This window comes from Hemitrygon akajei, unplaced genomic scaffold (assembly GCF_048418815.1).
Source record: "Hemitrygon akajei unplaced genomic scaffold, sHemAka1.3 Scf000053, whole genome shotgun sequence".
Taxonomy (NCBI): Eukaryota; Metazoa; Chordata; class Chondrichthyes; order Myliobatiformes; family Dasyatidae; genus Hemitrygon; species Hemitrygon akajei.
The window spans coordinates 2,982,432-3,003,055 of record NW_027331939.1 but is presented as its reverse complement, the minus strand read 5'-3'; the positions used below and the strand labels follow the sequence as shown (position 1 = coordinate 3,003,055).

At 45.9% G+C, this 20,624-nt stretch overlaps 1 protein-coding gene and 1 pseudogene across 1 annotated transcript in view; both read right to left on the bottom strand.

The window, feature by feature from the left end:
• Positions 1-20,624, bottom strand: part of LOC140721279 (N-acetyllactosaminide beta-1,3-N-acetylglucosaminyltransferase 3 pseudogene) — a 418,101-nt pseudogene that overhangs the window by 372,078 nt on the left and 25,399 nt on the right.
• Positions 1-20,624, bottom strand: part of LOC140721246 (NACHT, LRR and PYD domains-containing protein 3-like) — a 29,928-nt gene that overhangs the window by 2,456 nt on the left and 6,848 nt on the right. Inside the window, exons 2-6 of the mRNA XM_073036095.1 lie at positions 19,474-19,566; positions 18,440-18,606; positions 17,374-17,545; positions 17,224-17,274; positions 737-2,474 (exon numbers count right to left, since the gene is read on the bottom strand). Of these exons, the coding sequence (XP_072892196.1) occupies positions 737-2,474; positions 17,224-17,274; positions 17,374-17,545; positions 18,440-18,606; positions 19,474-19,534 (2,189 nt within the window). The 5' untranslated portion in view covers positions 19,535-19,566. The remainder of the gene's footprint in view (positions 1-736; positions 2,475-17,223; positions 17,275-17,373; positions 17,546-18,439; positions 18,607-19,473; positions 19,567-20,624) is intronic.

The window sequence follows — 20,624 nt, the reverse complement described above, 5'->3', positions numbered from 1 at the left end:
CATCTATGAATGAGCAAATGTCGATTGCAGATGATAGAACAGACCCCACGTGAGGAAAAGTGCTCGGAAGACTGATCCTGCAGGAGGAAGGGGGATGAGGATGAGAGGACCCACAAGAGGATATCGATGGGGAAAGAAAATCACACAAGACGAGTGGATGCAGAAATAGATTGCAAGGGACGGATGGGTCTGAACTGATTCCCACATTCGGGAGGGGAGATGCGCCCATGGTGTCTGAGTATCTGGTAGTGAGCACAGTCACACAGGTGGACTGATGGTGATAGTCACACACGGGGAAGGGCAGGGGAGGACAATCTCACAGTGGTATTTCTTTCCTTCTCACTGGGACAGTCTGCTGACGGTCTCTTGTCCCTCACCGGGAAGGGGGTGTTAATCTCCGACCCACCTGCTGCAGTCAGTGCCGGTCTGGGTGTCAGTAACAGTGAGAAGGAATATTGTCAATGGACGTGTCACAGGCAGCGAGAAACACGGCCATTCCTATGATTACTACCATTAAACCAATGGCAGTTGTTCACTGATCTGATGAAGTCTCCAACATCCCTTTACAAGGAACCAAAGAACCCTCCCATCCTTGGGGAATTACTGACCAGTCTGCTGGTCATTTGACACAGTTCTTTTAGTGTCTGATTGACTACAGTTTTAATCAAATTCTTTAGCATTGAAACAACACAATAGAACAGTTTCACAGTTCAGAGTGAGAGATAAATCAAGTTACCTCAACTCCTGGCACTTGTGCAGCCCGGGTCCCAGACGTTCGATTCCTTCACACTGAATGTGACACTGCTGCAGGTTGAGGTGTTTTATTGTATCACAGAGTCCGATGACATGAGACAGGACCGCGCAGTCAATCGGGGTCAGTGTCATTCCACTGAATGAAAGTGTTTCCACAGATCCCAGTGCGGCCTGAGCCAGTCCACGATTCTGAGACTCAAACAGGTAGTGCAATGTGTTCAAGAGGCTCCTTTTACCAGCTTCACTCCATGTGTTTCCACTCTGGCGTTTAACCTCCTCCTTCACCCAGTCAATCACCCGGCAGGTCGTTTGATGAGGAAATGGACCCAGAAACTCCTCCAGGCCCCGAGCTGTCATTGGGTTGGAGAGACCAGCAACAAAACGGAGAAATACCTCAAATCGCCCATCTGTCGTGCTGTGGACTTCGGTGAGGAATTTCAGGATATCCCCGGGATGTGGATTCAGGAATTGTGCGACTGCAGCTACAAACTCTTGGATGGTGAGATGTGGGAATGTGTACACCACGCTCCGGGCAGAATCCTCTCTCTCCAAAATCTCCATCAGGAATCCGGACAGGAACTGGGAAGGCTGCAGATTGAACTTGATCAAATCTCCACCTGTAAACACAATCTTCCTCTCAGACACTCCTCTGAAGGCCATCTGACCAACCCTAAGTAACACATCACGGGGGTTCTCAATCTCACGGCCGTGGTTTTTCAGGATGTTGTAAATATAGTAGGAGTACAGTTGGCTGATGGTCTTGGGAACTCGCTGTGGGTCCCTGACTCTTTGTATGAAGAAGGGGCCCAGTGCCAGAGCGAGGATCCAGCAGTAGGAGGGGTTGTAGCTCATGGTGTACAGGATCTCGTTCTCCTTCACGTGTTTGAAAACAGATGTTGCCACTGTCTGATCTTCAAAATGTTTGATGAAATATCCCTTCCTTTCTTCAGCAACAAATCCCAGGATTTCAGCCCAGACACTGATATCCGCCTTTTCCAATAAATGTAACGCAGTGGGGCGGGTGGTCACCAGCACTGAACACCCTGGGAGCAGCTTGCCCTGGATTAAACTGTACACAATGTCAGACACTTCACACCACCACTCGGGATCTGGGCACTGGTGCTTGGGTTCTGTATCTCTCCGACTGTCAGCAAAATCGATTTTGTGCTTGGATTCATCCAAACCATCGAATAGAAACAGCAACCCCTTTGGGTTCTTCCAGACCTCTCTCAGGAAATTCCCAAAGTAAGGATACTGATCCAGAATCAGTTCTCTCAGGTTTATTCTGCAGTTAATGGTGTTTAAATCCCGGAATTTGAAACTGAAGACAAACTGGAACTGTTGGCATATTTTCCCTGTGGCCCAGTCATAAACAATCTTTTGTACCATTGTTGTTTTCCCAATCCCCGGGACTCCGGCCACTGCTGCCGAACTCCCAGATTTGGAGTAACTTCGGGAAAAACTGCTCTGGAACAGCTGATCCGTCCGGATCTTTTCCAGGTGTCCACAGAGATGTTTCTGTCTCCATTCCTCGTGGTCTTTGCCTCTTGCCAGCAGCTCATGTTCCACCAGTCTCCGATCTCGAACAGTAGAAATGACCGTGAGCTCAGCGTATCGATCAACCAGCTGGAAAATCTTCACCTTCTCCCTCATGAGGATCGTGTTCATTCTCAGTGTTTCAGTTTGTGCCCGCAGAGTCTCCTTGTGTTTCTGTTGAACACCTTCCATGGGAACAGACAGCAGACAAACTGTTAGATGCCTCAACTTAGAACTCAGTATTTAAGTAGACAAGCGTTAGTTCAAAGCTATTGCAGTAATTCAGTTCATCAATGGATATTTCGTAAAGTAAAGCAAATTCGATTAACAGACCCCGAACTGGACAAGGAGGCGCGGTCTAAATAAACACTGAGTATCATATTTCACAATTAACTGTGCTGTGAAGGTGAATATTTCCCTGGTAGTTTACTGACCCCCGACTGTCCCGTGCTGGACATCTCCCACTACTGTCACAGCTGTCATTGTTCCTATGGAAGAACTTTGAAAGTCCAATGTTGATGTGGCGTATGGAGATGGAGAAAAGGGTAGTGGGCATTCTGGCAAAGGAACGGGCCAGGGAATGACAGCTTCCCCTCCCCTCCCACCGTCAGTGATTCAAAATGCAAAGAAGTAGATGTTGATCAGCACGTGCACTCTGGGAGGGTTGTTGGGGGAGAAAATGTCAATGCCTTGATCAGGAGATTGAGACAGTCAGCATTTGACAGAAAACAGAGACAATCCACACAGCCCCCCCTCCCCCAGCCTTCCATCATCACAGATGCTGCTCAGCTCACTGAGTTCCTGCGGAAAATGGTCTGAAACGGCAGATCTGCAGTCTCGTGTCTCTGAAAGAGTATGTGTTGTAAATACTCAACAGATTCAAGATTGAAGATGCACAAGTGTAAAGGAGAAGGGATTAATTGTTATTCCGGATCTGATGTAGCACAAAAACTGAGATAAAGTACACGATGAGAAACACAGCAAATATAAATATATACGATACAGGAGTCACTCTGACCTCAGGTTGTTCTGACAGACAATTGTAAAATCGTTCTGATGATGGGGTGGGGATTGTTAGTTGTGTAGGTGTGGCTTAATCAATGTTGATGAGTCTTACTGCTTGAGGAAAGTAACTGATTTTGAGTCTGGTGGTCCTGCTGTGGATGCTACGTAGCTTCCTCTCTCATGGGAGAGGAGAAAACAGCCCGTAGGCAGGATAGGTGGGATCCTTCCTCCCTCATGGGAGAGGGACAAACAGCCCATAGGCAGGATAGGTGGGATCCTTCCTCCCTCATGGGAGAGGGACAAACAGCCCATAGACAGGATAGGTGGGATCCTTCCTCCCTCATGGGACGGGGCAAACAGCCCATAGGCAGGATAGGTGGGATCCTTCCTCCCTCAGGGGAGAGGGACAAACAGCCCATAGACAGGATAGGTGGGATCCTTCCTCCCTCAGGGGAGAGGGGCAAACAGCCCATAGACAGGATAGGTGGGATCCTTCCTCCCTCAGGGGAGAGGGGCAAACAGCCCATAGACAGGATAGGTGGGATCCTTCCTCCCTCAGGGGAGAGGGGCAAACAGCCCATAGGCAGGATAGGTGGGATCCTTCCTCCCTCATGGGAGAGGGGCAAACAGCCCTGAGGCAGGATAGGTGGGATCCTTCCTGACGCTGCTGGCCCTTTTCCGGAGCCTTTCTGTATACATGTCCCTGATGGAAGGTAGACAGAGGGTGCCGGTGATGCATTGGGCAGTTTTGACTCCCCGTTGTACAGCCTTCCAGTTGGCCACAGTTACGCAGCATGTTGGCCTGCCCTCTGCAGCACCGCTGTAGAAGGACGGGAGTGTAGATGTGAGTACAGGTCAGTTAACGCATGTGGAAATGGGAGAAAGGGGAGATGCTCCTGGTCTATGATTTGAAATACAAGTTTGAAAACCATGCTGATTACAGGTCAGGAGGTGAATAAGAGAGCAGAGACCGAGGAAATTCGATAGCAGATGGTTCAGGATTTCAACTGTCACAGGACCTGCATAGAACATAGAACAGCACAGGAGTAGGCCTTTCGGCCCACAATGTTGGTGCCAGCATGATGCCACATTAAATTCATCCCACGTGCCTCTGGTAGTAATTATTCTCCCATTCCCTGAATGTTGATATGTCTCTCTAAGTCTCTAACATCTGTTTGCATCACCACCCCTGGCAGCATATTGCAGGCCACTCTGTGTGAAAAGAAAATGTACTGCACATGTTTCCCCCATTTCATTGCAAATCAATAACCTCTATTATCTAATATATCTACACCGGAAACACTCTGACTATCTTCAGCTCTCAATTTTATAACCCAATATATGGTCTCCCTTCAACCCTTCACACTTAAGATAAAATAATCCAAGATCGTCTCGGCACTCCTCAAAGCTTATCTAAACTAACCTAGGATGTGAGTGGCATATCTCTTCAGCACCGACTGAGGCCTTCACACACCTTTCCTGTAATGGGGGACTGGATTGCACCAATACTCCAAGTGCAGCCAAACTGAAGTTTTATGCAGCTGCGACATGAAGTTTCACATTCAAGTAGCTATGGATATGGACATCAAGATCCCTCTGGACATGAATGATGTGAGGGTCGTGACCTTTACTCTGTATATCCCCCATACATTTGATCTCCTGAATTGTAACGGCTCACACTTCTCTGGATTAAACCCCATCTGATATTTCCTCTTCCGCATCTGCAACTGATCTATATCTTTGACATCCCTCTTCATTCCCCACAACTCAGTGTCTCATTTCAGCATCATTAACCTCATCTCTCCCTTTCAGACTAAATTTACAACATCTCCCATCAAGATCCACAGATGCTGCCATCGTTGAATTTAATCCCCTTTGAAACATGCCGGACCTAAATCCTGATCAGCTGATATTTAATCGACCCCACCTGCCAGATGGGGATTTGCCCAATAACAGCTGCTACCAGTCTAACCCTTTGCCTCTTATCTGCCTTCCCCACACCCAGTACTGCACATCTCACACTTGGCAGTGTGGAGGATCAGAGGGATCTTGGGGTCCGAGTCTATAGGACACTCAAAGCTGCTACGCAGGTTGACTCAATGGTTAAGAAGGCATACGGTGCATTGGCCCTCAGTAACAGTGGGATTGAGTTTAAAAGCCAAGAGGTAATGTTGCAGCTATATGGGGCCCTGGTCAGACCCCACTTGAAGTACTGTGCTCAGTTCTGGTCGCCTAACTACAGGAAGGAAGTGAAAACCATAGAAAGGGTGCAGAGGAGATTTACAAGGATGTTGCCTGGGTTGGAGAGCATGCCTTATGAGAATAGGTTGAGTGAACTCGGCCTTTTCTCCTTGGAGCGATGGAGGATGAGAGGTGACCTCGATAGAGGTGTACAGGATGATGAGAGGCATTCAATGTGTGGATAGTCAGAGGCTTTTCCCCCGGGGCTAAAATGGCTAGCACGAGAGGGCATAGTTTAAAGGTGCTTAGAAGTAGGTACAGAGAGATGTCAGGGGTAGTTATTTTTTAACGCATAGTGGTGTGCGTGGAGTGGGGTGCCGGCAGCGGTGGTGGAGGTGGAAACGATAGGGTATTTTAAGAGACTCCTGGATGGCTACACAAACCTTAGAAAAACAGTGGGCTATGGGTAAAGCCTAGGTACTTCTAAGTAGGGACGTGTTCGGCACAGCTTTGTGGGTCGAAGGGCCAGTATTGTGCTGTAGGTTTTATTTGTTTCTATGTTTCTATTTCAGCAACATAAACCTTATCTCTCCCCTTCAAATTAAATTTACAACATCTCTCCTCAAGTTCCACATCGCTGACTTTCATCCGCTTTGGAACACTGTGTTCACTGTTTCCAAAAGGTTCAACCACTGAAACCCAAGCATCTTGGAGGCTTACATCCAATACCGAAAGCAGTATGGCCTCTCCTCTAGTTCACACATCACACACATTTTTCAAAGAACACATCCCGCCATCGGAGATACCTAAAATATTTTTGCAGTAAGGAAGAACGGGGCAGAATATGTTAGGTTATCAGCAACACAGGGAAAGTTAAAATTACCCACTACAACAAGCATTCTGCTTTGGCATCTTTCCAGAATTTGCTGACATATTAGTTCCTTTATCTCCTGATGACCACTGGGGATGTTTAATAAAACCCATCAGTGATTGTATCTGTCTTATTATTGAGCTCTTCCCATATTGCCTCAGTATTTGAACTCCCCAGTATGTTCTCTCTGAGTGCAGCTGTGAAAGTCCCCAGATCAATAGATAAATCTCTCCAACTGTATTAACTCCCCTCTCAAATCAGAAGTATCACAACTCTGGAATATCGTTCTCCCTCTCTCAATCAAGTCTTCATGAAGGCCACAGCATCACACTTCCATGTGCTGCTCCACTCCCAAGGTCCAACTACCTGATGCACAGCACTCTCTCCAATGTCAGGGGTGTGCGGGATCTCACAGTGGCAGGAGGATAGGAACCAGTATGATAGAGCTGAGGGTGAGCCAGCAGGTTTACAACTAAATGATGGGTGAAAATTGAAAGTAAGTTATGACAAGCCCATAGTTGGGAATAAATGCAGACAGAGCAAGGATTGAAATTGACCCATCGAGGCAAAATCCAAAAAAGCGAAAAGTGCAGGACTCAACGTGCTGGATTTAAATGTGGGTAGCCTTCAGAATAAGGACGACGAACTCATTGCGCAATCAGAGTTCGGTCTGTATGAGACTGTGGGCATCACTGAGTCGTGGGTGAAAGAAGACCATAGTTGAGAGCTTAACATCAAATGATATACTTTGTATCAAAAGAACAGGCAGAAAGGCAAAGGCGGTGGAGTGGCTCTGTTGGTAAGAGTTGGAATTACATCTTTAGAAAGAGGTGACAGAGAGTCAGAGAATGTTGAGTTTGTGTTGGTGGAGTTAGGAAATTGCAATGTTTAAAAAACATTATGGAATCATATATAGGCCTTCAAATAGTAGCAATGTGGGGTTGATTTTGCAAAGGGAGCTGGAAAAGACCACTGTTATAATGGTAATAACACAACTTTAATGCGAACTTCAATATGCAAGGGCTTCGGTAAACTCAGGCTGGGGTCAGATCGCAAGGGAGGGAATGTGTTGAATGCATATGAGATGGCGTTTTAGAGCAACTTGTGCTTGTGCTATCTCAGATTGTGTGTTGCGTAATAGCCCAGATATTTATTAGGGAGCTTAACGTAACGGAAGCCTTAGGAGGCAGTGATCATAATATGATTGAATTCAGACTATAGTTTGAGAGGGAGAAGCCTTCCTCATATGTATCTGTGTTGCAGTGGAGAAGGTGAACTACTGAGGCATGAGAGAGGAGCTTGCACCGGAGGCTGGGACGAGGATACTGGCGACAGAACAGAGATGGCTGGAGTTCCTGCGAATACGTCACAAGGCACAGGATAGATATGTCAAGCAGTGGAATAAGTTCTCAAATAGCAGGGTTATGAATCCCTGGCTAACAAAGGAAGTTTAGGACTGCACAAAAGTCAAGGAAAGGGCTCACAATGTCTCAAAACTGAGTGGGAAGTAGGATGATCGGGAAGCTTTTAAAATATAACAAAAGGAAGCTAAAAATAGGTTTTAAGAAGGGAGGAAGTCCAAAGAAAGGAAATTATAGGCTAGTTAGCATAACTTCAGTGGTTGGGAAATTATTAAAGTCTATTATTAAGGATGAGGTTTCGAGGTACTTGGAGACTAATGATAAAATAAGTGAAAACCAGTGTGGTTTCTTTCAAGGGAAATCTTGCCCGCCGAATCTGTTAGAGTTCTTAGAGGAAGTAGAAGCAGTGAGAACAAAAGAGAGCAGTGGATGTCATTTACTTGAATTTTCAGAAGGCATTTGATTACGTGTCATATTGCTGATGGGGAGCGTAAGAAAACGAGACTGCTGAACAAAATAAAACTGGAAGAATGGGCAAAAAGTGGCAGATGGATACAGTACTGGGGCATCTATGGTAATCACTTTTGATAAAAAGAACAAAAGTGTGGACTATTATCAAAGTGGGGAGAAGTTTCAAACATTAGAGGTGCAGAGGGACTTAGGAGTTCTCATGCAAGACTCCCGGAAAGTTGATTAACAGGTTGAGTCTGTGGTAAAGAAGGAAAATGCAAGCACAGTGTGTCAGGACGCTGTCAGCCGTATGTGTGGGATCTCACAGTGTGTCTGGTCCCTGTCAGGGGTGTGTGGCGTCTCACAATGTATCAGGACCCTGTATGTGGTGTGTGGGATCTCACAGTGTGTCAGGAGCCTGTCAGGGATGTGTGGGGTCTCACAGTGTGTCAGGAGCCTGCCAGGGGTGTGTGGGGTCTCACAGTGTATCAGGACCCTGTATGTGGTGTGTGGGATCTCACAGTGTGTCAGGAGCCTGCCAGGGGTGTGCGGGGTCTCACAGTGTGTCAGGAGCCTGTCAGGGATGTGTGGGGTCTCACAGTGTGTCAGGAGCCTGCCAGGGGTGTGTGGGGTCTCCCAGTGTGTCAGGAGCCTGTCAGGGATGTGTGGGGTCTCACAGTGTGTCAGGAGCCTGCCAGGGTGTGTGGGGTCTCCCAGTGTGTCAGGAGCCTGTCAGGGATGTGTGGGATCTCACAGTGTGCCAGGATCCTGGCAGGGATGTGTGGGCTCTCTGTTCAATGTATTCGGGTGAAATAGGGAGTATAGGAAAACACTGATTGTTGAAATAGTTACTTTAGAAAATGTAACAGTGGTAGAAGTAATGTTCTTCTAGAATGAGGGAGAGAATCTGCTTCGCATTCAGAAATGGTTGTGGGAACTTCACTGCCATGTCTGTTCCCTCGGCAAACAACATGAGAACAGTGAAGAAGAAGTTTGCCGACAATTTGCAAAGACGTATTGTAGAACTGCAGAACCTGCACAGGCATTAACGACGGACGAATCGATTTGGGGGAGGGAGGGAGGGAGAAAGAGAGAGAGAGCGAGAGAGAGAGCGAGAGAGAGAAAGAGAGAGAGCTTCGCACAGGCCAGGGAGAAGAGTTTTAAAAAGACCGTATTAGAATAGTGACCGTGAGGACAGTTTTCTGTTCTGGGTGTCAGATGTGGGATGTCGGGGGAACTTCCAGCCGACCAGATGGCCACATCTGCGCCAGGTGCATCGAGCTGCAGCTCCTTAGAGACAGAGTTAGGGAACTGGAACTGCAGCTCGATGACCTTCAGTTTTTTAGGGGGAGTGAGGAGGTGTTAGACAGGAACTACAGATAGGCAGTCACTTCGGGGCCACAGGGAACAGATAAGTGGGTGACCATCAGGAGAGGGAAGACAGGGCGTCGGGTAGTGGAGGGCACCCCATGTGGCGGTCCCCCTTAACAATAAGTACTCCATCTTACCTGGGGGAAGCACAGCGGCCGTGCCTCTGGCAGTGAAACTGGCTCTATGGCTCAGAAGGGTAGAGAATGGAAGAGGAGGGCAGTGGTAAGACGGAAATCTATAGTTAAGGGGACAGATAGGTGATTCTGTGGATGCACGACACAAACAATTATGGTAGTTTGCCTCCCAGGTGCCAGCGTTCGTGTGCTTCTGAGCGTGTCTAGAATATTCTGAAATTGGAGGTTGAACAGCTGGAGATGTACATGTTGGTACCAATGACATAGGTAGGAAAAGTGTGGAGGTCCTGAAAGCAGAATAGAGGGGTTTAAGAAGGACACTAAGAAGAAGGACCTCAAAGGTAGCCATCTCGGGACTGCTGCCTGTGCCACGCAACAATGAGTATCGGAATAGAATCAGGTAGAGAATAAATGCGTGGCTGAAGGATTGGAGAAGAGAGCAGTTATTCAGATTTTTGGATCATTGGGACCTCTTCTGGGGCAGGCGTGACCTGTACAAAAATGACCGGTTGCACCTGAATACGAGAGGGACCAATATTCTGGCGGGGAGGTTTGCTAATTTTGTTGAGGAGGGTTTAAATTAGATTTGCAGGGAGTGGGAACCGAAGTGAAGAGGAAAAGGATGGGGTAGTTGGAGCACAGGTAGAGAGTTTGTGAGGAAGGATAGGCAGACATTAGAGCAAAGATGCACTCCGCCTGATGGTTTGAATGTGTCTATTCTAATGCAAGGAGTATCATAAACAAGGCCAATGAACTTAGAGCGTGGAATAATACGTGGAAGAATGACGTTATGACGATTACAGAGACTTGGATGTCTCAGGAGCAGAAATAGCTGCTGAGTGTGCCAGGCTTTAGGTGTTTCAAAAGGAACCGAGAGGGAGGCAAACGAAGTGAGGTGTGGCATTGCTAAATAGGGATAGTGTCACTGCTGCAGAAAAGGATGACGTCATGGAGGAATGGTCTACTGAGTCAGTGTGGATGGAAGTCAGAAACAGGAAAGTGGCAATAACTCTACTGTCCCAATCACTCTACTACCTCAATAGTAACAGAGACATAGAGGAGCAGGTAAGGAGGCAGATTCTGGAACGGTGCAATAATGATATGGCTGTAGTGTTGGGAGATTTTAACTTTCCCAATATTGATTGTCATCTCCTTTGCACAAAGGGTTTAGATGGGGTGGAGTTTGATAGGTATCAGGTCTCTCGGTGGGAGAGCATTTTGGAGGTAGTGACATCAACTCTATCTCCTTCACCAGACTGCTGGAAAGGGATAGAAGCAGACAATTTGCGAAAACATTTAATTGGTGTAGGGGAAAATATGATGCTATTAGGTAGGAACTTGACAGCATAAATTGGGAGCAAATGTTCTCAGGGAAATGCATTGCAGAAACGTGGCAAATCTTCAGGGAGCATTTGCGTGTAGTTCTGTACAGGTATGTTCCATTGAAGCAGGGAAAGGAAGGTAGAGTTAAAGAACCATGGTGTAAAGAGGATGCAGAAAATCTAGTTGAGAAGAAAAGAAAAGCTTACGAAAGGTTCAAGAAACTAGGCACCGGTAGAGCTCTAGTAAATAACAAGGTTGCTAGGAAGCAGCTTAAGAATGGAATTAGGAGAGCCAGAAGGGGCCATGAGAAGTCCTTGGTGAACAAGTTTATGGGAAACCCCAAAGCATTCTACAAGTATGTGAAGAGCAAGAGGATGATCTGTGTGAGGATAGGACTGACCAGGTGCAATAGTGGAAAGGTGTGCATGGAGTCGGTGGAGGTAGCGGAGGTAATTAATGAATACTTTGCTTCAGTATTCACCAGGGAAAATGACCGTGGCAACTGCGGGGATGACTTACAGTGGACTGAAACGCTTGAGCATATAGACATTAAGAAAGAGGATGTGCTGGAGCTTTGAAAAGCATTCAGTCAGATAAGTCGCCTGGACCAAATGAGATATACCCCAGGCTGATGTGGAAAGTGCGGGAGGAGATTGTTGAGCCTCTGGCGATGATGTTTGCATCATCAATATGGACGGGAGAAGTACCGGAGCATTGGATCGTTGAAAATATTGTTCCCTTGCTCAAGAAAGGGAGTAGACATTATATACCAGTGAGTCTGATATCAGTTGTGGGTAATTTGTTGGAGAAGATTCTGAGACACAGGATTTATGAGCGTTTTGAGAGAGATAATCTGATTAGGGATAATCAGCATGGCTTTGTCAAGGGAATGTCGTACCTTACGAACCTTATTGAATTCTTTGAGGATGTAACAAAACACATTGATGAAGGTAGGCCACTGTATATGGTTCTGTTTATGGATTTCAGTAAGAGGTTAGGTAAGCTTCCCCATTCAGAAAGTAATGAGACATGGGATCCAAGGAGATCTTGCTTTGTGGATCCAAAATTGGCTTGCCCACAGAAGGCAAACGGTGGTCGTAGATATTTCAAATTCTGCATGGAGGATGGTGACCAGTGGTGCTCCGCAGAAAACCGTTTTATAATAACCTTGCTGAAGACGTAGAAGGGTGGGTTAGTACGATTGCTGATGGCGATGTTGTGGATTGTGTGGAGGGCTGACAGAAGTTACAGTGGCACTTTGATAGGATGCAGAACTGGGCTGAGAAGTGGCAGATGGAGTTCCACCCAAATAAGTGTGAAGTGGTTCAGTTCTGGTCACCTCACTACAGGAAGGATGTGGATACTATAGAGAGGGTGCAGAGGAGATTAACAATGATGTTGCCTGGATTAGAGGGCGGACCTTATGACAGTAGATTGCGTGAATTTGTCCTTTTCTCCTTGGAGCGATGAGGATGAGAGGTGTCCTGATAGAAGTGTATCAGATGATAAGGGGCATTGACCGTGTGGATAGCCAGAGGCTTTTCCCCCAGGGCTGAAATGGCTACACGAGGGGCATCATTTTAAGGTGTTTGGAATAAGTACCGTGGGGATGTCAGTGGTAAGTTGTGTGTGTGTGTGTGTTTTTTTTACGCAGGGAGTGGTGAGTGTGTGGAATGCACAGCCAGTGGCGGTGGTGGAAGCGGATACAATAGGGTCTTTTAAGAGCCTCTTGGATTGCACGTGGAGCTTAGAAAAATAGAGGTCCATCTGCTGGGGAAATTCTCGGCTGTTTCTAGAGTAGGTAACATAGTCGGTGCAACATTGTGGGGCGAAGGGCTTGTAATGTGCTGTTAATTTCCATGTTCTCAGTTCTATGTACTATATCCATGGTGCAGGGAAACTGGGGGCTTTATTGTCGGAATGTGGACTGGAAAAGCATTAACAGTGTTGACAGAGGTGGGAGCAGATTGTAAATTTCCCGATTCATCTATCTCTGCAGTCATACGTAAATTAACATCTTTGGGATTTGAACTTGGCAATGAGAGAGACTGACCCTGTGTTCTGATGGAGATTCCTTACGTTTCTGTTCAAGAGTTTCAAATATTCAAATAAAACATTGGCTTCTTTAAGATTAGTAACTTTTGCAATATCTGACTTTTCTTTGCCCTCTCCTCGTATATGTGGCATTGAGTGATCCAACTCAATCTGAGATTATGAAGCCTTACGATGTCTTGTGCCCATGTACTGCCCCTGGCTCCATTTTCACAGGCACGTTTCGCTTATGGATGTAGTGAGCTTCTGATCCAGCCGATCACGATTTATTAATTCCAATATTATTTATGGATATTTTCAGTCCTTTGCACCTTCCTTGCCGCAATCCCACGACCCTCGGTTTCCCTGTCCTAATTCCCATCTCTCACCCTTCCACAGTGTCCATCACAAAACACCGACACACATGAATTCCAGCTTCTGTGGACTGAGCTGAATATTTTGTCCCCCATCTCAGCCTCACTAACACTGTCTCCTGATGGACTTCCCTGGATTATTGAGCTGGAACTTACTCTGGATGACTGTAGCAGTGTTTGCACTGAGGGAGTGCAGATGTGAACAGAGTGGGATCCATATGCTGCTTTGGGGTTGAACAGACCAGTTTGGGATGTTAACTGCTTTTCTGATTAAATCAATGCTGTCATTGCTTTCTCTGTGACGAGAACTTCAATGGACTCCCAACTCTAAAACTGTTGACTTGTAGGTTCTGAGGGAATTTTGGGATGAAGTGTCTGTAAGGGAATGATTTCACCTTTCGCAGTAAGAAAAAGAAGGAAAATCTGGTTTTCACTCCTCCAGATCGTCGTCTTCTCCACATAATCCAGAGAGGTGTGTTCCCTTTCAGCAAACACCCCAACTTTCTGTGTTCTTCCTAATAATATCATAAGATCATGAGACCATAATATAGTAGCAGTAGTCCATTCGGCCCATCGAGTCTGCTCCGCCGTTCAATCATGAGCTGATCCAATTCTTCCAGTCACCCCCACTCCCCTGCCTTCACCCCATACTCTTTGATGCGCTGGCTAATCAAGAATCTATCTATCTCTGGCTTAAATATACCCAATGACGAGGCCTTCACATCCGCTAGTGGCAACAAATTCCACAGATTTATCATCCGCTGACTAATGTAATTACTCCGCTTCTCTGTTCTATTATTTATTACTTTATTGTCGCCAAACAATTGATACTAGAGCGTACAATCATCACAGCGATATGTGATTCTGCGCTTCGTGCTCCCTGTGTACAAATCGATAGTAAATATAATTTAAAAAAATTATAAATCATAAATAGAATATGAAAAAAGGGAGAGTACGACCGAGAGACAGGTCGGTATATTTGGAAGGTACGGCCCAGATCCGGGTCAGGATCCGTTCAGCAGTCTTATTACAGTTGGAAAGAAGATGTTCCGAAATCTGGCCGTATGAGTCTTCAAGCTCCTGAACCTTCTCGCTGAGGGAAGTGGGAAAAAGGTGTGTTAGCTGGGTGGGGCTTGTCCTTGATTATCCTGTCAGCATTGCTCCGACAGCGTGTGGTGTAAAGTGAGTCCAAGGACGGAAGATTGGTTTGTGTGATGTGCTGGGCTATGTTCACTATATTCTGCTGCTTCATCCGGTCTTGGACAACTTTCATACCAGGTTGTGAGGCACCCTAGAAGAATGCTTTCTACGGTGCATCTATAAAAATTAGTGAGGGTTTTAGGGGACAGGCCAAATTTATTCAGCTTTCTCAGAAGTAATGGCGCTCTTGGGCCTTCTTGGCAGTGGATTCTGCTTGGTTAGACCAAATCAGGTCATTTGTGATATTGACCCCGAGGAACTTAAAGCTTTTGACCTGTTCCACCTGCGCACCACCGATGTAGATGGGGTCGTGCGATCCGCTACTCCTTCTGAAGTCAGCAACCAATTCCTTCGTCTTGCTGACGTTCAGGGATAGGTTATTGTCTTCGCACCATGCCACCAGGTTCTTAATTTCCTCTCTGTACTCAGACTCATCATTACCCAAGATACGGCCTACAATTGTGATGTCAACAGCAAACTAATATGTTGAGTTCGATGGAAACTTGGCTACACAATCATGGGTGTACAGCCAGTATAGCAGGGGGCTGAGTACACAGCCTTGTGGGGCACTAGTGCTCAGAGTGATTGTAGAGGAGAACATGTCCCCTATTTTTACAGCCTGGGTTCTGTCTGTGAGGAAGCTGAAGATCCAGCTGCAGATATGAGTGCTAAGACCCAGGTTCCGGAGTTTAGGAATCAGTTTATTTGGAATGATGGTATTAAAGGCAGAGCTGCATGCTATCTTGGACAATGACTCCCATCCATTCCATAACGAACTGGTTAGGCACAGGAGTACATTCAGCCAGAGACTCATTCCACCGAGATGTAACACTGAGCGTCATAGGAAGTCATTCCTGCCTGTGGCCATCAAATTTTACAACTCCTCCCTCAGAGTGCCTGACACCCTGAGCCAATAGTTTGGTCCTGGACTTATTTCCACTTGGCATGTTTAACTTATTATTACTTAATTATTTATGGTTTTATATTGCTATATTTCTACACTATTCTTGGTTGGCGCGACTGTAACGAAGCCCAATTTCCCTCGTGATCAATAAAGTATGTTTGTTTGTCTGTCTGTCTGTCCGTAGTCAATGAAAAGGAGCCTTACATATGCGTCTTTATTCTCTGGGTGTTCTAAGGAGGAACGTTGGGCCAGAGAGATGGCATCTTCCGCTGATCTGTTGCTCCGGTAGGCGAATTGCAAAGCGTCAAGGTTGACCAGTAGGCTATGGTTGATATGTGCCATAACCAATCTAAAAGGACGTCATTCAATCCTGAAGACGTGCCCTTTTTTCCTAGAATCCCCTACCATGGGACATAACTTTGCCATATGTAATCTGCCAGACGTTCCTCATACGGTAACCCTTTCATTTCTGAAATCATTCTCTCGAATCTTCTCTGAACCCTCTCCAATGTCAGTATATTCTTTCGTAAAATAAGGAGCCTAAAACTGCACTAAATACTCCAAGTGTGGTCTCACGGGTGCCTTATAGAGCCTCAACATCTCATCACTACACTTATATACTATACCTCAAGAAATGAATGCACACATTGCATTCGTCTTCTTCACAACCGACCCAACCTTGAGGTTAACCTTTAAGGTACCTTGCACAGGGTCTCCCAAGTCCCTTTGCATCTCTGAATTTTGAATTTTCTCCCCATCTAAACAATAGTCTGACGTTTATTTCTTCCAAAAATTGCATGGCCATTCACTTTCTAACATTGTATTTCATTTGCCACTTCTTTGCCCATTCCACTAAACTATCTAAATCTCCCTGTAGGCTCTCTGCTTCCTCAACACTACCCGTTCCTCCACCTATCTTTGTATCACCGACAACTTTAGCCACAAATCTATTAATACCGTAGTCCAAATCATAGACATACATCGTAAAAAGCAGCGGTCCCTACATCGACCCTTGTGGAACTCCACTGGTAACTGGCAGCCAGACAGAATACGATCCCTTTGTTCCCAATCTCTGTTTTCTGCCGACCAGCCAAAGCTCAACATACACTAGTAACTTTCCTATAATTCCACGGGCTGTAATCTTCCTAAGCAGCCTCATTGTGCGGCACCTTGTCAAAGGCCTTCTGAAAATCAAAGCAGACCACGTCTACTGCATCTCCTTTGTCTACCGTACTTGTAATTTCCTCAAAGAATTGCAGTAGGTTTGTCAGGCAGGATTGTCCTTTCAGGAAACTATGCTGGCTTTGGCCTTTCTTGTCATGCGTCTCCATGTACTCAGTTCTCTCATACCTAACAATTGATTCTAATAACTTCATAATCACTGATGTCAGGCCAACTGGTCTATAGTTTCCTTTCTGCTTCCTCCCACCCTAATTAAATAACGGGGTAACATTTCAATTTTCCAGTTATCCGGTACAATCCCAGATTCTATCGATTCTGGAAAGATCTTCTTTAATGAGTCCGCAATCTCTTCAGCTGCTTCCTTCAGGACCCGAGGGTGCATTCCAGCAGGTCCAGGGGATTTATCCTCCCTCCATGTCCTGTGATAACCAACCATTCAGTAAACATTTTCTATGCGTCTCACTGTGTAATGTTGCAAACATTTACCTTGTCAAATCCTCCTGGCTCAGCAACGACATGGAACTACACAATATCAATCTTCACTTACCTTTCAGATCACAGGGAATCTCCGGTAAGGGTCGATGGACCGGAACACAACCTATTTAGATTTAAACAATTTTGGAAATTGAAATGCGTGAAATTATTAAATATATAGAGTTTGAATCATAAGTTAGATTAATCTCTGATATTAACTCACCATGTTTCTCAATTTCTTTCAGTATTTTATCCAACTTAGGGACGCCATCCCGCATTTTCACAAAGGTTTCCCACATCACCCTCTGGGCGCGGGAGCCTTTCTCCATCACCAGGCTCAGGAGGAGTTTAGAACTGTCCGCCCGCTCTCCCTTATCAGCCAGATCAGAGATTTTCTGTGAAGAGTAACAGTGAACATATTGGGGACTGACAGATTCACACAGAGAATGAGAAGTAAATGATGTGCTCTGTAACGGGATCACACTGAGCAGTCACCCGGACGGGTGTTGATCCTATCTGGACATGGACTGTACATTCTGAGTGCAGAGCACACGGAGGGACATTCACCATGAACCTGGTCCACCAGTCAATGAGATCCTGGCTGGTCTGTGACCGCTTCATTGACGTGGCTCCAAATCCATAAAAAATTCCTCACCGGATTTAACGGAGCAAAACAGAAATCAGGAAATATCGATCACAGATGAAAGAAATCAGGAAGATTATTGTATCAGCGTGAACAGTCTCAGAGAAGTTGCAGAAAAGATGATGTGATTCATCCCCACAGTCCGCCAGTGTCCAACATGACAGCGGATTACCGGCTGACACCTGATGCCTTTCCTTTGCCTTTTCCAGTGGAGGATTATTCAGTGATTACACATTACAACATGGCAGTATTCCCCGATCCACACTGTTTGCAGTTACAGATTGTAACAGAATGATCTCCACCCAGAACAGAACACACTCGAGCTCCTGTGGCATCCAGTCGTAATGCCCCGGTTCTCAGTGAATCCTGCCGTCACACTGTACAGACTCCCCGAAATAAAAATTTCATTTAAGCTCGTTTATTGCAACATCATAGAACTGTTGCCTACTCCTCTCGCTCTGAACATTGAGCTGCCAGCAGGCGTATTTACAACTTTTTCAATCATTGCTTCAGATTCACATTTTTAAGAATCATTTATATTTATTTCTGATTTGTTTTTATGCATTATTATCCGATGAGTGAGAGTTCCGACACCCATCAGTCCTGTGATGTGTGAAAATTCAAACCCATTCTCCGTCCCACTCACCCGATGTTCCTCTCCGCTGAACTGATTCTCGGCCGTTAACGCCAGGCTCACTCCGTGCACCCCTCCTTCCATCGCCTGCTCCAGCTTGTCCCGGTAGAAGTCCGTCAACTGCAGCAGCTGGAAATCGTCCCAGTTTGCCAGGAGCTCGGTGATCACTGAGCTCGGACCTGTGAAGGAAAATTAGGAGCATTAAAGAAATTACAACACCATACTGGGTAGTAACTTTTTCTCTGGAACCTAAAGATCACAACAAAACACAGTCCGAAATATATATATGGGAGGGGGGGTTGGAGAACGGGTTTGGGCCAGGGGTTGGGGGTCGCCGGGGGTGTAGGAGGGGTTATAGTTCCATCTGTTGAAGTCTGCTCTTTCGTGTCCCCAGGAAAATACCTCCCTGTTTTGAATGGACTCTGCTTGTTGCTGAGAATATAGTAACCATCACCATCACTCTCCTGGTACTGCCCATCACCACCGCTTTGCTCTGGGTTACTGTCTGCCTGCCTGGTCAACCCCTTCCTCGGCAAATCTCTGGGATTTCTCACAAAATACTGGAGATACACAGCATATCAGGCAGCGTCTACGGAGGAGAATAAACAATCAATATTTTGGGCCAAGGACTTTCATCGGACTGGAAATGAGGGGACAGAAATTCTAGATATTGCCACATTACTTTCTATTCCTTGTGGTCCTGATCTGAAATGTCGACTGCTTATTCATGTCCATGGATGCTGCCTGACCTGCTGAGTTCTGCCAATATTTTGTGTGTCTTTGTGTTTCCCAAAACTGTCATCATCTGCAGAATGTCTTGTCTTCTGGAGTAACTCGCTACTTTAATGTGCATCTAAATCTGTTAGAGGAGCAGGAGCAGACGGTAACTGTACTCCTTCCACGTGTGACTGTGTTTCCCCAGAGATGTCAACTCTCTCTCTCATCTCCCTGCTCAGTTTTCACAAATATTTTGTGAATTGCCGATATTGCATTAAACTCAGACGCAGAATCAGCAGAGTATTTATTAAAATAATTTGCCAACATACCCGTGTCCTTTCCTGATGTTGACGTCACTGGAACTCCTCCACTGCTCGAACCTTGACGCATTTTGGGGACAGGTGTGATCAGTTTTTACTGTTCTGTAACAAAACAAAACAACAACAGGAGGATCAGACATTAATTAAAGGAGAGTACCGTTTTCTTTTTAAACAGAGGCAAACACTTCCAAACATCTTGGGCCGATCCACTGAAGCGTTGACATGGCCTGATCCACCTGTGCCCATCCACCCACAGTCACACAATGTCCATTTCCGTCCTCCATGGATCGTACACTGGACCAGGATTCTCCAGGGTATCTACTCTCTGTATTGCAGGCAATTCCCTTTTTGGAACCAATCTTGTGACCTGTACTAGGAGTGTTGCGTCTCCAGAATGCCGAGGCAGATTGAGCAGACAGCGCCCACTGCCATGGTCCTCCTACCACTGGTGGCGCTGTGGTGAGTAATGTACAAGTGTTACAGCAGTGTGGGGTGAAACATTTCTACTGACAATGAGACTTCCATTCCTCTCGTCACTAGATTATACAGATTTCTCACTCACACCTGATTCTCACCGTCTCCTTTCAGGTTATCATTGCCTGGCCTTGACACCTACGGCAATATAGGATTTGAGTCTACAGAGAGACACTCTGACATCCTGAACAATGCAATATCACCTATAGCTTCATGACATCTTGTCCTGAACCGCTATAGTTTTTTTCCGGCAGGACTTTAAGACCATTATTAGCACCAAAACTCAGTTACTATTTCTTTCAGCATATCACCTGTCTATTATCAGATAGTTAGTTATATGACACAATGTCAAACACAATGTCGACATGCCATACATCCAAAACAACAAGTTGGGAAAAGTCATTAACATAAATAAAATAAGATGCTGGAGTTATTCAACTAGACAGAGAGTATGTTAATATTTCAGGTGGAAGACCCTGTATCAGAGCTGAGCCTGTGTGTAGGAGTCAGGTATCTGTTCTCTATCAGTATTGCATCCTGCGTTGTGTATTTATAATGTTTTTTATGGTAACTAGTTGCATCAGTGGGGGTGTGGTACGCGCAAAGGGAGTCAGTTATATATTTGTGCTTTGTTCCATGCAGTACACAGCCCTAATGCCCTTCCTTCGGACAACATTGGTGGCGTG